Below are 15,272 nucleotides of genomic sequence, written 5' to 3' on the forward strand. Positions count from 1 at the left end.
CACGTGTTCATGGAGTTGTGCCAGTGTCGTGTACTATGTCGCTACCACTGTGATCGAAGAAGGGTAACTGTTCAACTGCTCAGTCCAGGCTAAATACCTTATGATTCAGTCTGTCGCGCAAAGCACCTGACGGTGTAAGTGAGGTTGTCATAGATGCCGGCTTCTGATTGGCGTTCGTGAAGTCGAGCTTATCTGGGGTCATGATGAGAGATAAGGCACATGTAAACCATTAAGTTGAGCTCCGAATTGTAAGTCTGTTCAGTAATTAACTTCTTCCCATATTCAACATATAAGTTTAACCACATTCATCAATCGGCAGTCATGTCTTTAGAGATGCACCAAGGTTTGCAGCGCTCATTACCTCCCGAACTACTCTATCACATTATAGAGGCTGTCTTACCTTCGAATCCACTGGCATTAATCCCAGCGTCACATATTTCGACAAAGACATTACTTTCTCTGACACTGGTTTCACGCGATACATACAAGTTAGCTAGTCGGCTGCTTCGAGAGCGATGCCTCTACATTGATACTAGTCGACGCCTTGCGCAGCTGTTGCTCTGTCTTCCTCACTCTGTACCAAGCCTCCCGTCTATATTGCCACTGCGGAATATCACATCGCTCTATCTAGCCCCATTTAAAGACAAGTTGGACGACCAACCCACAGCAGCTTGGGTGCGGGAGCTATTCTGCGAAATATGCGGTACACTGCGAAGGCTGATTGTCCACATGCCATTCCAGAGTTTGGATCCACTGGATGACCACTTGAATGTCAGGAGGACTCTTCGCGAGGGGTTCGAACGGCTTGATAAACTAGAGGAATTTGTCTGCCTTGGCGATTACCCGGCACTGAGCCTTCAAGATGCTCCTACTGATGTCTGGGGTCTATGGCCGGATCTCAAACGCCTTACAATATTTGGGGCACCACTTGATAATCATTGGCTATGGTGGTACATCGCGACGCAGCAGCAGCTTGAGCATGTCATCCTCGCTCGATCAGTGAATGTCGAGGCAGCCAACATCAAGGAGGAGTATTTTCACAAATTACCACGAGATGACATGCGGTTGGACCGGGATATCAAAATTACCCTTCTAGACGCGGCTTTTGTGTGGAGGGGCGTCAAGACATCACGTTGGAAGGAATTCGATCCGAAGGAACGGATGACAGTTGAGCTGTATGATGTGCCAACATCGTTCTACGGCGATGAGATGCCCAGGGAGCTTGTGACGACATGGGTGAGACGAGGTGCCTTGAATGGGAGTTTATGGGATTGGGAGGGTGAAATTGTGAAGGAGACTGCGACCGATGCTACTTGATGTATTCGTTCTTCGATACCCGGTTTTTCCATCATCATATTGACGATATAGTAAGTCTTTGTTTCCGTTCATTCTCATGTTAATCAGCCTTCATCTTGATTCGACTGTCATAGTTGGACCACCTGAGCGGATGAACACATCACAAGTTGAAGAACATTCAGAAAATACCTATTCGAGCTCGGTAGATAATTAAATCCGAACTCCAAGTCAAGTTTATCCAGCTGAAAACAAACCCCGCAAAGTCCAAACCAATCGTCTACGGATGCATCGGAAACGCAGCTCAAACATCCATCAATTGTGAGGCTCCCGGGTAGCTTATACAGCCTCAAGGGTATCAAAAATGGTGGTCAGCAGCTCAAAAGATTGGGGGTTCAGAGCCAAATCCCACCGAAAGCTGTCCCCAATGCCCTGTCTAGCCTCTCCCCAGGCGGGGTTATGGGCATGTTCAGTGGGGTGTCTACCCTGTTCACCTGCCCGAATGGGGTAGAAATTTTCGAGGTGGAGCACGCTCCGGCTTCGCTTTCTTCCAGAAAACCCGCCATCGCAACGCCAAAAATCCCCGTGTTTCCCCCGGCCGTTGAGTCTGCGGTTAGCGGATGTGGATTGTTTCTCCATAAGCTTTCCTAACGCTGAAGAGAACAGACCATCTCGGTTTCTGTTACATACTCGCTCTCCGTGCGCTCTTTCGAAGTCTCACGATCCGAAAAACTCCAGATTTTGTTCCTCCACTGCCATGTCGCCCTGCGGCAAAAACTTACACGCTACCACCGAGAGCTAATAAGTTCCCGATCAGAAAGAGAAAAGCCTCTGTCGCGAAATCGCCGCCCACACAAAGACATGCTCGCAAGCCACGCCCTGTTGTGACCGTTTGACCGTTTGATCTGTCCGACACGAGCGTATCCCTCATCGTTCCTCTCCCCCCGGATTCTCAATCCCGACCCTTCCGAACCCTTTGTCGGCCACTGTTGAAAATGCCCGAGAAATCGGCCTCAGTAGTGTCCTACGCTGCTGGTGCCTCTCTTGCTGCAGCAGCGCTCATATATGTTTTCGCACCAAACTTCTCCATCGATCACGACGCCACGAGCTCCAAGAAAAAGTCTATAGTCGGTTTGAGAAACCAAGCCAATGACTGCTTTATCAATTCGGTTCTCCAAGCCCTTGCCGGCTTAGGAGAGTTGCGCATATATCTGATTCGCGAAACGCACCGCCGCCGTATCGAAGACCCGGCAGTATATGCTAGTCTTGTCCAGCCAGAGGGCAAGCAGATTGCCCAATGGAAGCTACAGGGCCTACAAGAAGGACTAGTCACACAAGGACTGAAAGAGATGCTGGATGCGCTTAATGAGCGCCCCATTTACAAGAAGTCCATATCGCCGTTCCAGTTTGTCAAGGTTTTGGAGGCGGCGTTCAAGCAAAGGATCAGCCGCCAACAACAAGATGCGCAAGAGTTCCTGCAAATCGTGGCTGAGCGCCTCAAGGACGAGTATCACTGCGGTCAACGAGCAAGACTACACATGCGGAGACGCGGTCTGTTTCCTACCCAAAATACACCGAGTGTCGAGAACACGCTGGATAGTCAAGACAATGGTAAGGACGGCGACGAATCCTCACCAGAGCAGCAGCCCACTGCCAATGGCGACAACGACTCTGCTATCGAACCATCCGAGGAAACCGAGATTCCCCAGGACAATGGCCAATTGCCGATAGAAATTGAAGAGGGCTTCCCAATGGAAGGAAAGTATGAGTCGCATCTCGAGTGTCAGACCTGTCGCTACAAGACTAAGCCCAGGGAAGAGACCTTCTGCACTATAACTTTGGCTGTGCCTCAGGTCTCAGGCACCACGTTGAATGCATGCTTTGACGGCATCTTCAAAACCGAGTACATTGATGACTTCAAATGTGAAATGTGTCGATTGATGCAGACAAAGGCAGATTTAGAGGTCGAGATGGCCAAGTCCACGTCCGAGAGTTTCAAGGCGCAAGCCCAGGAAAGCATCGACAAGCTCCAGCATGCCATTGACACAGATCCCGAGAATCCCCCAGAGGATGTCGAGCTTGGCGATATTCGCTTTGCGCCCAAGAGGAGGATCGCAAAGACCACTCGAATGTCCATATTTCCAAAGATATTGGCTATTCACCTCTCCCGCTCCATCTATGATGTGGGCCAAATAACACAGAAGAACTCGGCCAAGGTGGTCTTTCCCGAACAGCTGCCTCTTGGTGGTTTGATGGATCAAAAGAGATACAAGCTGCTCGGGCTGGTTACTCACCGTGGCGGACACAACAGTGGTCATTACGAAGCATTCCGACGACAGAACGTTGCCGCACCCTTCTCAAATCCGAATACCTTCCAACCATCGGAAGCTTTTAGCAAGACGCCGACACCCATAGGTACCCCTATCATGGGAGGAAGACCGACGCACAGTCCGGCAATCTCTACGCCTGACCTCCTCTCAGGCTCGTCTGGCGACTCGACGCCTTCTCTGGAATCTCTGCCGGTCCCCCCTAGGAGTGTCCCTTCAGACCTACGAGGCTCGGTGAGCTTACCAGCAATTGGTAAACAGAAGGATCCGGAAACCAGTAGTCTTCGTTCTGTGGCCGCCTCTACGAAGTCAGCTCTCTCCAAGCTTACATCGCCTAAGCAAACAAATAGCAGTTCGTTACCACCCAAGTCTGTGACATCAAACGTTGCAAAACGATCAAGGAAACGAAAGTCAGCAACAGACAAATGGTGGCGCGTCAACGACGAAAAGGTCAAGGAGGCAAAGACCAGCGAGGTCTTGGGCATGCAGAGAGAGGTGTATCTGCTATTTTACGAGCTCGATAAGGATGCTTAGGATCCTGATGAGGTTTATCCAGTGCGTGAAGATGAAGGATTGTGTGTGATGCTCTGATGTGCCAGTTCTGTTACGCTTTACAGAGTTGATGAAGGGGGGCTATATTTCTTTCTCTCCTAACTATTTGCATAGGGTTGGCGTTTCAAGCAAGACAGTTTCGGGATTATCTATACAGTTAGATTCCATGGTGCTTTTTAACAGTATTTGAAAAATATCCAGCATTGGATACCTGGGAGTTGATGAGGAAAGAAGGTCATTTATAGATAGGGGCTATCATTCTTATCTATGGCAGTAGTGAATACACAATTAACAGAAAACAACGTATTTAAGTAGGAGATTGCTTGTTCCTCGTGCTGGACATGTTGCCCAAGTATAATTTGAAGCCATCATTTGAATATTTCTATCACATCTTAGTTTCTAACCTCCCAATTACATCTGCAATCGTATCCAAAACGATATTACTTTAGTGTCTAGTGGCCAATCACAGTTCAACAATCAATGAGTCAGCATAATATGCAACAGCTAACAGATTGGGGATGACGACTTCACCAACCTCGTTGATCGCGTTCCCTGTTACACTTCCTTTTATACATTTTTCTCTTTGTCAAGAGAGCATTTTTATTTGTAAGGCAGTCTCTGTTTCACATAATAAGAGACTCAGAATATTATCCACTGGGGCTGAGCTTGACCACCAGGCCGCGGGTCTTCGCGACAAGGGAGCAGCATCGTCAATCCTTCGCTTGGGTCCAAAAGAAGCAACTGGCGAATACCTCAACCCATATGAGAAGCCTAATATCCTGAATCAAGATCTCTCTTTCTTTCTTTCCACATTAGGATGTTGAGCCCGAGAAGGAATTGTTTATCGTTTCATTGGTTCCTGTTGAGATCAGACGCCTTTTCCACCTCTCATATAACACAATCATTTTAGCCGCGATGGTGGTCATTTCTCGACGTACGAGACGTCGCCTACGGTCCATCTTCATTCTTATTCTCATCTCCACCTTCATCATTTATTCTATCCTTCCTCACGATTCAGCCATCCGCCTGGCTTTTGTCTTCAACATCTCGCGCTTCTTTAATTTTCTGCGTGGCGCAGCAACAAACCGAGACGCTTGGTTATGGAAATCGCCACGGTACGCCGTAGATCTCAAGAACGAAGTGGGCTACCTCATCAAAACCGGGTACGGAACGCGCCACCGAGTGCCTGAGCAGCTCGCTGCCTTTGAGGCAACAGGGGGTTTCTTAGGAAAAGAAGGCGAGAGTTTCCTAGTTGTAGGAGATTGGACGACAGTGAATCAGACAGATGCAAAGCTGATAGGCGTGACGGTGCACGATGCTATCAAGAGAGTTATGGAGACCAAGATCAGAGGCAAGGTGGATGATTACCCCAGGCTGGTAAAGTACACAAGTCTCCAGGCAAAGCTCCAAGCAGGAGACGAAGAAGAAGCTCTGAAGATTGGGCAAAGTTATGGCTGGGAGCTTGATGCGCTAAAAGTTTGTCTCTCTAACAACTTCTCTCCACACCGCTAACAGAGGCAGTTTATCATGGGCATGGAGATGATATATCATCAGTTGCCAGGCAAAAAGTGGTACATCATCTTAGATGACGACACTTTCTTAATACGACCTTCTCTGGAGCTACTCATGGGTCACGTTGACTACCGCAAGCCCCAGTATGTTGGTAACGCAGTAGGCGATTACAAGGCGCGTTTTGGGCACGGAGGATCTGGAATCCTGATATCCGGAGAGGCGATGCGCCGTTTGTTCGAACACCCGGGCATCGTACAAGAAGCATACGCCGAGTCCATGACCGAGACGTGGGGAGATCGACTGGTGGCGACGACGCTCCAGAAGCTAGGCATATACATCGAAGAGTCGTATAATCATCACTTCAATGGTGAACCTCCTTCCATCACGCGCATCTGGGGTGATCGTTTCTGCTCGCCCCTACTTTCATTCCACGGCTTGCGGAAGCCCGGCGAGATGCGCCGTGTCGGGGAGACACTCGCAAAAATAGACAAGCCAGTGTTATGGCACGACGTTTGGCAGTTGTTTGGAGGCTCAGCTATGTCGGCGCTTGAGAGCCGCCCAACAGAGCTAACGGCGGATCATGTGGGCAAGCCGGACGAGCACACCCGCTCATGGGGCGATGTGAGGAGTGCCAATGCTTGCCAGAAGCGATGTGAACAGAGCGGACGACGCTGCTTGGCATGGACATATGAGATGGAGATTGAAAGATGTCACACGAGTCCTTGGCTACTGCTGGGGGCGGACGGCGCTACAGGCAAGGCATCGGGCGTAAACTGGCCCGAGGTGAAGCCATTGCTCAAAGGCTGCAGATAAATGAGGAGACATCATCCTCTGCCAGCGAGTAAGAGAAAACGAGCTCGTGTTGGCTAAGCCTGAGATCCTGCTTTGCTGTTCAAATTCGAACTGCTTCTGAGGACTCGTCATTGGCGTGAGTTGTCTGGCAGTACCATGCTATTGCTCGGGGCTTTTCCCCGGCCGAATATGTATCATATTATCATGTATCATATGCACATTGGATGCCCCCTTTAGCCTCAAATATCTGTTCCCACTCAGTGAACGGAGTAAGGAAGAAAGCAAGAGAAGCCTCATTGGAACGCCTCCGAGGACTAGCGACCCAAGAGCCGACCGCTATTGTATTGACAACCGGTGTGGAGAGAAAAAACTGGATCGTGGATACCACTACAGCTCCTCTGCACATAGAGGTAGGGAGGGGAGGGGCTAAGGAGTGAGCCAGCAAGCAGTGGTCAAGTTTAAGGTCAGCGTTCCAGGAATCCGGGAACTAATGGTAGGCGAGAGAGTGAGCAGACAGGCGACCAGTAAGGCGAGATAGTGAGATGCGCAGGAAAGAAAAGCCGGTTGGCCAGGCACCCTCCCTCAACCCCCCCTTGCTTGACGGCCTTCGCTCGCTTGCTTCCCGTCGCCGTCTGTCAGCCGGGATGTTTGCCTTTACAGAGAGGAGGGTGGGTGGGTGATTGCCATTGCCGTTGCCAATTTGTACCTATAGGTATAGCACAGTGCAGGAATAGACCAGGTCTGAGGAGGATCCGCTGCAGTTGGGTGGGATCCATGTGGGTGGATGGTTCATTAGCGAACCATGGCTTGAAGCTGTGGAGAGGCTCGTCTCGCTTACGTCGGGACCTTGCCGTTGGGCGTAGGCATCTATATCGTGTACGGGTACGGCCAGAAAGCTAAAACATGACCGAACAAACTGACGGTTGAAGACACTTACTCGTCTTGTTGTGCTATGGTGCATTCATGACCAGGGCCTGTTTTGAGGTTTCTGGTTCCCAGTTTGGTAACTATCTCCTGGAGATGGAACAAGGCGAAGTGACACAGAGGGCAGGGGTTTCGGATTTGCTGAAATTGGAAGAGGGGGGAAGATGATATTGGATATCTTAAGATTGGGGAGTGTGGACAACGGCAAGATTTGCAATTCACCGTGGCCTAGCCCGGCGGGTACCTGTTTGTGAGAAACGGCCGGCTAAAGGAAATAAAGGATACTTTTTGTAGGTAAAAATGACGACTGTGACGAAAGGCAATCTTGCAGAGTACGGAGTCGGTCGGAGTAGCTAGGTTTGAAGTATGATATAATAAGAATTCAAGTGCAAATCTAAATTCAAACCATGGAGTGGATATATTTATTTTGGACTACGTATGACTCAGCCCAAAGAACAACGAACGAATGGAAACAGAGAAGGGAAAGGTAGAAGAGGTAAGGGAGGGACGGCAGTTAGCTTTGGTTCCTTCCATTTGCTGGTTGGGTTCGAGCCAGCGAGCACCGTCTGGTTGGTACCTGACATTAGTGGCTCCTATAGAATGACTTGGAAGGAAAGTCAAGTCTCTTAGGGATGTGTTGTGGGGTCAGTGGCTTGCGGGGATTTGACTTTGACATTTTTGGAGAAGCTCTCAGCATTCGATTGAGGGATGGATGAGATACGGATACGCAGATCAGTGCAGTGGTTGGCTGCCTATCTATACAAGGAGAGAAGAGACAACAAATGGATAACGACAGCTAGGCCCCAGATGACCTACACTGAAGATTGACTATCCAGGTCTAGCCCAAGCGTTAATCTCAGTCGGAACTTTTCAACTTGAGCTCATGCTCATCACAAAGAATAGGGGTGTATTGAGCGTTGGAGTCTACGACGGGACGAGAACCTTGCACCCGATAGGCCATGAGTGGCACACAATCAAGCCAGTTGCCGCCTTGTATCAAACTCAAGCCAGGATTGCCCAGGCCACACCACATGCAGAGTACGGTACACGGACATAACTCTTGCATGCGCCTGTGCAGATGAAGCCTTGAACTCTAATCGGTGTTTGCATTGCACTTGATCATCTGCTAAATTGAAGATGCAAGGCGGGCCGAAGAGAATACAGATTATGGCTGCTCGCAACAGACAAGTCTTATCCCTCTCCTCAGGTGCTCAGCTATATGCTGGCCAGTCTCTTTGAAGTGTATTGCATAACAATACATATATGGGTATAAACACAGCCAACTAATCCTCGCGGAATCTCTGCCAAGCTAACCTAATCATCCATGCTATACGGATACCTTGCCCGGTATTGCGCCTCATTAACAGGGTTAGGTATTCCACAGAGCTTGGGCATGGTAACAGCTTCTATAGTGCTTCCAGAATTGCTGGATACTAGGGGTCTAGTCAAGCGAGTAAAGGAGAAACGCGAAAAAGAAATTCTCGTTAGTAGGTAGTAGCCGACTTGAGATGATGAGCATATGTATGTGATATTTCTATATCCATGAGATTGAGAGTATGGAGTAACCATGTCTGTGTGAAGTTTATACAAGGTAAAGCTTTGAAGCTTGAGATTGGCCAAGATCTGTCGTTCGACGGGCGATGCGCCGCTAATGCACCTGCTTCCAGCTCCAAAGAGGCTCTAGCTGGAGCTACTATTCTTCCGTTTAGCTGATTGCTCGATTGATGCGTTATGCTAGGAACCAAAATGGGAATGATACAACCATCAACTCCAATTTTCAAAACTTTGAAGGCCGACTGTTTGTTTGTTCGCATCCGACCTTGAGCGCCTCATCAAACAGCCTTTTCAATAAGCGAGACTCCTTTGCACCTGCCTCTGCCAACTGCTCTGCTGGGCAAATACCTCGCCTCCATTTCGTTTACATACCCGTCCGTCTGTTGCATAAGTTCTACAAGTAGAGTAAAGCAGGTCGCTCACTGGACCAAGTTCGCGCGGCGCTTGTTTGTCGAGTATCGATCATCCCGTATGGGCATCGGCCTACAAAGCCCGGCCCGTCTCCACTAGAACTTTTCAATTTACTGGGACCCGGCGGCCAACACCAACACCACCACCACGGTCACCACTCCCACCACTACCACTACCACGCGGCAACCGGGCAGGGGGGCGATCCAGTTATTCTGTTGTATAGTATTGTACTGTACAGTATAGTATCTTCGATGCTTGACGACGACGACGAAGGGACAGGACGAGCCAACTCTATTTCCCGTTTGCCCCCGATCTTGGAGCTCAGCCTCTGAGCCTCGCTTCCGATCCCGCCTCTTGGACCCCTGGGTCTTGCGATCTTCCTCTTCGCTGTGCTGTTGTCGCTGCTGCTCCTCCTCCTCCAGTGCGTCACCTGTTGATGGTCTTGGCCCCGTCCATCACCGCGACTCTTGCTTTGCTCTCAGTGGCAGTTGCATCGCCGTCGCATCGTGTCGCGACCCCTGGTACTGGGTTCTGCCCCTCTTGCACGCCTTTGCTCCCCCTGCCACGCCCTGGCTTTGGCTCCTCTTGATCTTCCTTGCCCAGCGCCAGCACTTCGACTTCCTCCGTGACCCAGGGTCGCGTCCCCCTGGTCGCTTGTCCTTCTTCCTGACTTTGCTTTGAGGCTCCATAAAAATTTCTAATTAAAAAACAACATGGCTCAAGAAGACCATGGGCAGAGTCACGGTGACTCTCCCAATAATCCTACAATTTCTACTCCGACATCGACGTCTCCTTCTCTAGCTCCCATAGTTACATCTGTCACCGCTCCTCCAGCTTCCAACACGAGTGCTGGACCTCTCAACACTGCTGCTGCCGAGACGACACTCCCACCCATCACCGAGCTTGCTCCAGTGCCGTTCACGGCTGCGGACCGCCCGACCGCCTCGACGACCGCTCCAGTTCCTACCTCTACACCCGCCGCATCCTCCGAATCCGAACCATTCGTCGTCTCTTCTTCCGTGCCGACACTCACGCCAGCCTCGGCTCCTGCTGCTCCTGCCGCTCCGCCCGCGGTTCCTCAGCAGAACGGCGACAGCAGGGCCCCCGAGGCTGCTTCGACACCCACGTCCAACTCGGAAATGTCCAACCAGCATCCAGGACTACCTCATGGCCAGCATGTGAGCTATCCGGGCTCCTCGATGCCTTATGCGTCCTCGGCAGGCCCATCAGCCGCCCAATATGCCCCTTATCCTGTAGTCACGAGTCAAGCAACGGAGCCATACAGACCGAGTCCTATGCCTGTCAGTATGCCGCTGCCTAGCATGAGGACAATCGAAAACCCACATGGGCCTCCGGTGTCGAATCCGCAGGGCATGCCAATGAACATGCATATGGCGCCCACGTCAGGCGGTGTGCCATTCTATAGCCACCAAGGCATGCCAATGGCAAGCTACGGTCTTCCCGATTCTATGGCTCGTTATGCTATTCCTCACGATCCGCGGCTTCTGGGCCATAGGGGACCGAAGAAGGTGTGTTGAAGCTTGGTTAGGGGTCTCGTTCCGACAGGCCATAGCTAGCCAAGGGTTTGGCAAGATTGAAGCTGACTGTGACCTGTAGGAGATTAAACGTCGGACAAAAACAGGCTGTCTGACTTGCAGAAAACGTCGTATCAAGGTGAGCTATGATTTCATACTTATCTCCCCTTGTGCAGCTCGTGACCTTGAAACACGAGATGGGACGCGGCGAATCAAGAAGATGACTTGGGAAGAAGGCGGGCTTCAGATACGTGTCGCAGGTGGTGAGCTTAAAGCAGGTTATCCAAAACCCTGTGCTGCATCAAGCTTACAGCTTCTTGCACACTTGCTCGTTTGCCAGGAGGCCACAGAAACGAGCAAGACTCACGTTCACGTAGCACTCATCGCCCCAGATTCTCCCAAGTAATGCTTGTATCGCGATCGCCCAATTCCAACCTCAGAGCGCTCCAGTAAATGGACTGCCTTGGAGTCTAAGTTCCTCGAGGTTTTGGGAGCTCTGCTTAGCTTGTCATTGGTCACAGCTACCGTGCATCTCCTAGGCAGCTGCACAAACCCCCTCTCTACTTTTTGGTGGAGATAGCACCCCGCCCAACACAGCTCTAACATCTCCCAGTGCGACGAAACACACCCGACTTGCAACAACTGTAAAAAGTCGAAGCGCGAGTGTCTCGGTTACGACCCCATTTTCAGACAACAAGCGGGTGGACAATCATCTTCTAATATCCAGCCCGCGCCCAGCCAAAGAACTCCCCAGTCTAGTGAGCCAAGTCCTGGTGATGAAAGTGCCATTGATATTTATTCTGGTGCAACACCCAAAAGGCTTCGGCTTGAACAGAGCGTCATACAGAAAGCGAAAATAAAAGCCATACAAGAACTACGCAACAGCTCACGCGACAACAGCAAGCCCTAACCCGTCCATTACCTCGCTTAGCTACGACTCGAGTTTTTCCAACGTTGCATCTCCTCCTGTCAAATCTGAGTCGACATACGAGTATCCGCCCGCAATCGACCCAGCCCTTCAAGGATTCTCGTCAACCTCAAACGTAGAAAGCTCTAGAGCGGTTGAACAAAGGCCTCTTGCTGACAACAACCAACATCTTAGAGGTGGCGCCCCCTACTATTGATTTCACCCTTGTTCGTCGTTTGCTGCGCTGCTGTTGAGAACATCTGCTTACGCGCGTTTCTGACAGCCAACAAAATGAAGATTGATGAAATTATCGATCTCCTGGGCACAGTTCCTACGTCCCAGAACATTGCCCACACTGAGGGGACTCACAATGAAATCACGAAGGTGTATCATGAAATGTACGCACCTGGGCTTGCCTCTTTCTTTGAATCCGGGTGGTACCACTTTACAGAAAATGGATCACCTTCGTTTCCCAGAAGCCAGCGTCTCGTCGAATTAATGGCATCTTTTCTCAAGGCTTTGGAGGCTGTAAAGGTCAACGATCAAACCCAGATGGCTTACTCTGGTATTCTTGAGACGCGCCTTGTGTGGGAGCTTGCGCGAGCAGCATACGACCCTCCCACTGCAGCTTCTGCTATCAGTACCACAACACTGCCGCACGATGGTGATGCGAAAGAGACCCAAAACCGTGTTCGAGTTGTTGAGGCCCTTTTGTGTGGAGACTATCTATCAGTCAACCCACTCTGCCCACCAATGCAAGACCCTGACAGTTACCGAACTCGACAATTTGATTTCTGGTACAGCCTGGCTGAGTTCGTGCGTACGCGAGAGGATCCCAATGGTCCATCTGCCGCCAAGTCTAGGGAGGAAATGCTTTCGAGAATGCGCTATCTACTTGATGGTCGTGAGAACCGTGATGTTCTCTACTCGATTGCAGTTGTTCGAGAACTTGCTCCCCACTTCGATTCTCCTTACGGCAACACTGCTCCTCAACATGCCGACGAGAGTGACCCCAAGAACAGACTCTCAGTTGCATCCAAGTTCATTTACGATGAGTCTCAGGTCACAGGTGGAACAACCAACGTCGTGCGACGTCTATGCGACATTGCATACAGAGCCTTCGTCAATCCAGGTGTTAATATTGCTCGGAGACCTTGATCTGATTTTGTTGGTGTTTTCGGGGTTGGTTCCAAATTCCATCTTTCACAATTCGGCCATAGCCATAATTTCCTTTGTCAGTAACACAATATGACCTTTTGGTCATTCTTCACATTTCCTAACAAAAGCACTGTTCATCACTACAAAGCGGGATGTCGTTCGTTGCATCTTCTGGGGCATGGCGAGGGGTTTATTAAAAGTCTATTATTGTTCGTTTTGGTCTGTTTGCGGCGTTTTCTTCCCCAAGGGGACAGTGAGGCATTGTCTTTTTTTTCTTTATTCCCCCTTTGTTCATAACGGCCTACATCATTCGATCTTGGTCGCGGCGTTTGCAAAAACAATGGCCCCTATGGTCTAAATGTATACCTTAATGCTCCTGCGGCTCGGCAGTGAGGGAGAAGAAGAGATATAGATTTTGGCATCAAGGGATCGGTAGAGACCTGACACGGAGTGAATCATATAGGAAACAAAGGATACCAATAAGCTAGCATGGGTCTTCCATAGCGGCATGCTCTGTTTTGCCCGGTTTGATATTCGATACAAGGCATTCAACTTGGCGCGGCGAGGGCATAAGGTTCAGCTTGATTGGTCTTGGTGAAAGGCGGCCATACGAGAGCCCTTTTTTGTATGACTGGGATCTCGTCAAAACGGGCCATTGTCTTGTTCATCTAGGAGAAGTCATGGCGCTTAGCATATAATAATGGTTACAATAATTAAATATTACTTATTATATCAACCAGCAGGTGCTGAAAACACTAATTAATCTGTAGTTGTCATTGGAAAATACGGAAGAGCCTTGAGATGATCCTCTTCCATCCAACATGATTCATTTGTAACGCTCTACTGGGTTGCTTTGCACATCGGGCGGCATCATAAAACAAGGTACGGTAGCTATAGATGCGATTTACTATTGTCGTTACATATAAAAGGTCAACAACTTGTCGAATTTGTGTAAGAATTTACTTAATTAACACACTTAAAGTCTACCTGTGGTATCTTTCACCCAGTATAGTAACCCAGGTGTCTTGCTTATCGTTCGATTATACTTCTATTTGTGGACGTGTCGTAACCTCCACTTCCTGGCGGCATCTAATGCAACTGCCTGTAAGACACTAGCCGCGTGTAGGGAGGGACCTTTGTAAATCGGCGAGTACGGCAACAATAGCCCCCTTTTTGAGGCATCGCCGTCGTGAGTCACTGAAGTTGTCATATCGGCAGGTACATTTGATTTAAATACCAACCAAGCTGGAAACTTCTCACTTTCTGGACTGATGAACTAAGCCCATGTTACACTATTTCTGACTTGGTATTCTTGTTTGAAACATCACAAACAAACTTGCTATCTACTTCAAAGAGCACCCACCATGGCCAGCACAAGAAAGTTAACAGCAACTTCATCAACATGCGAGGAGCCGGGAGCAAAAATACTCGAAACGCAACGTCTCATCCTCCGTCGATTCTATCCGTCCGATGCAGAAGTCATGTCTCAAGCCGCTGACAACAAGTCTGTCTCCAAAAACATGCGCGATGGTTTCCCATCCCCTTACACACTGGCCCATGCAGAGTCTTTTATCAACAACGTAGCCAACAACTTTGACGGTGCTGGGCAACACTGTGGCATCTTTGTCAAGGCCAACACCACAGAGAACCCTTCGTCGGAACCGGTCTTTGTAGGCACTATAGGCATGATGGCCAAGAACGACGTCTATTTCCGCACATGGGAGATGGGCTACTGGTTGGCTGAGACAGCCTGGGGAAAAGGCTATGCAACTGAAGCTGCCAAGGCGCTCATACGATGGTGTTTCGAAACATGGCCTGAGTTAAACAGGATTGAGGCGTGTGCAAATGGGGGCAATAAAGCAAGCCAGAATGTACTAAGGAAGTCTGGGCTCGTTGAAGAAGGCACTAGGAGAGGTGCTGTTTGCAAGAATGGGGAAATACTAGACGAGGTTCTGTTCGGTCTGTTGAGGAGCGAACTATAGCTGAATAGGAGTTAAGGAAGATGCAGACCTGACACTGAAGATATTATACTTATAATGCAGAGTCGTTTATCATATCAATCAGAACGCTTGTTCAACTTGATATTAGTTATACAATATTGGCGCATTTAATGGGGTCAGCATATAGGCGTTGCTTGGGTTAGGCATGCGAAGTTTCATCTCTGAGATTTAAAAAAAAAATACAGAGAAGCAAGACCAACTTCACTTATGGCTCGAAGATTGTGTAACGAACACCTTATGGCTATTATGCACGTCTTGCTGGATGTGCCACCAAGTTTACTCAGTTTTCGCCTCGCAGTCGAGATTA

General features: G+C 49.5%; 7 protein-coding genes across 7 annotated transcripts; 5 read left to right on the forward strand and 2 right to left on the reverse strand.

The window, feature by feature from the left end:
* Positions 1–321: 321 nt before the first annotated feature.
* On the forward strand, positions 322–1,317 carry FOXG_00675 (uncharacterized protein; the record flags this gene model as incomplete). Its single annotated transcript, XM_018377203.1, has 2 exons — positions 322–343; positions 389–1,317. 2 exons carry the CDS (start codon positions 322–324, stop codon positions 1,315–1,317), a joined length of 951 nt encoding a protein of 316 aa, XP_018232888.1.
* A 488-nt stretch (positions 1,318–1,805) lies between these two features.
* On the forward strand, positions 1,806–4,491 carry FOXG_00676 (uncharacterized protein). The gene has a single exon (XM_018377204.1). The coding sequence runs from the start codon at positions 2,289–2,291 to the stop codon at positions 4,152–4,154; it is 1,866 nt and encodes a 621-aa protein (XP_018232889.1). The 5' UTR covers positions 1,806–2,288; the 3' UTR covers positions 4,155–4,491.
* Positions 4,492–4,715: 224 nt separating this feature from the next.
* On the forward strand, positions 4,716–7,817 carry FOXG_00677 (uncharacterized protein). Its single transcript, XM_018377205.1, has 2 exons — positions 4,716–5,648; positions 5,694–7,817. The coding sequence occupies exons 1-2, from the start codon at positions 5,088–5,090 to the stop codon at positions 6,495–6,497; spliced, it is 1,365 nt and encodes a 454-aa protein (XP_018232890.1). The 5' UTR covers positions 4,716–5,087; the 3' UTR covers positions 6,498–7,817.
* A 2,003-nt stretch (positions 7,818–9,820) lies between these two features.
* Positions 9,821–10,054, reverse strand: FOXG_17926 (uncharacterized protein; the record flags this gene model as incomplete). Its single annotated transcript, XM_018397944.1, has 1 exon — positions 9,821–10,054. The coding sequence occupies one exon, from the start codon at positions 10,052–10,054 to the stop codon at positions 9,821–9,823; it is 234 nt and encodes a 77-aa protein (XP_018232891.1).
* Positions 10,055–10,162: 108 nt separating this feature from the next.
* Positions 10,163–10,519, reverse strand: FOXG_17927 (uncharacterized protein; the record flags this gene model as incomplete). The annotated part of the gene is made up of 1 exon (XM_018397945.1): positions 10,163–10,519. The coding sequence occupies one exon, from the start codon at positions 10,517–10,519 to the stop codon at positions 10,163–10,165; it is 357 nt and encodes a 118-aa protein (XP_018232892.1).
* A 1,548-nt stretch (positions 10,520–12,067) lies between these two features.
* FOXG_00678 (uncharacterized protein) lies at positions 12,068–13,705 on the forward strand. The gene has a single exon (XM_018377206.1). The coding sequence runs from the start codon at positions 12,099–12,101 to the stop codon at positions 12,963–12,965; it is 867 nt and encodes a 288-aa protein (XP_018232893.1). The 5' UTR covers positions 12,068–12,098; the 3' UTR covers positions 12,966–13,705.
* Positions 13,706–14,058: 353 nt separating this feature from the next.
* On the forward strand, positions 14,059–15,211 carry FOXG_00679 (uncharacterized protein). The gene has a single exon (XM_018377207.1). It carries the CDS (start codon positions 14,330–14,332, stop codon positions 14,945–14,947), a length of 618 nt encoding a protein of 205 aa, XP_018232894.1. The 5' UTR covers positions 14,059–14,329; the 3' UTR covers positions 14,948–15,211.
* The last annotated feature ends 61 nt before the right edge of the window (positions 15,212–15,272 follow it).

This window comes from Fusarium oxysporum, chromosome 1 (genome assembly GCF_000149955.1).
Source record: "Fusarium oxysporum f. sp. lycopersici 4287 chromosome 1, whole genome shotgun sequence".
NCBI classification, from domain to species: domain Eukaryota; kingdom Fungi; phylum Ascomycota; class Sordariomycetes; order Hypocreales; family Nectriaceae; genus Fusarium; species Fusarium oxysporum.

Coding starts and splice junctions, on each gene's coding strand:
- FOXG_00677 (XM_018377205.1), top strand. CDS start 5,088: ATGGTGGTCATTTCTCGACGTACGAGACGTCGCCTACGGTCCATCTTC. Junction 5,649..5,693: donor GGGAGCTTGATGCGCTAAAA/GTTTGTCTCTCT, acceptor TAACAGAGGCAG/TTTATCATGGGCATGGAGAT.
- FOXG_00679 (XM_018377207.1), top strand. CDS start 14,330: ATGGCCAGCACAAGAAAGTTAACAGCAACTTCATCAACATGCGAGGAG.
- FOXG_00678 (XM_018377206.1), top strand. CDS start 12,099: ATGAAGATTGATGAAATTATCGATCTCCTGGGCACAGTTCCTACGTCC.
- FOXG_00676 (XM_018377204.1), top strand. CDS start 2,289: ATGCCCGAGAAATCGGCCTCAGTAGTGTCCTACGCTGCTGGTGCCTCT.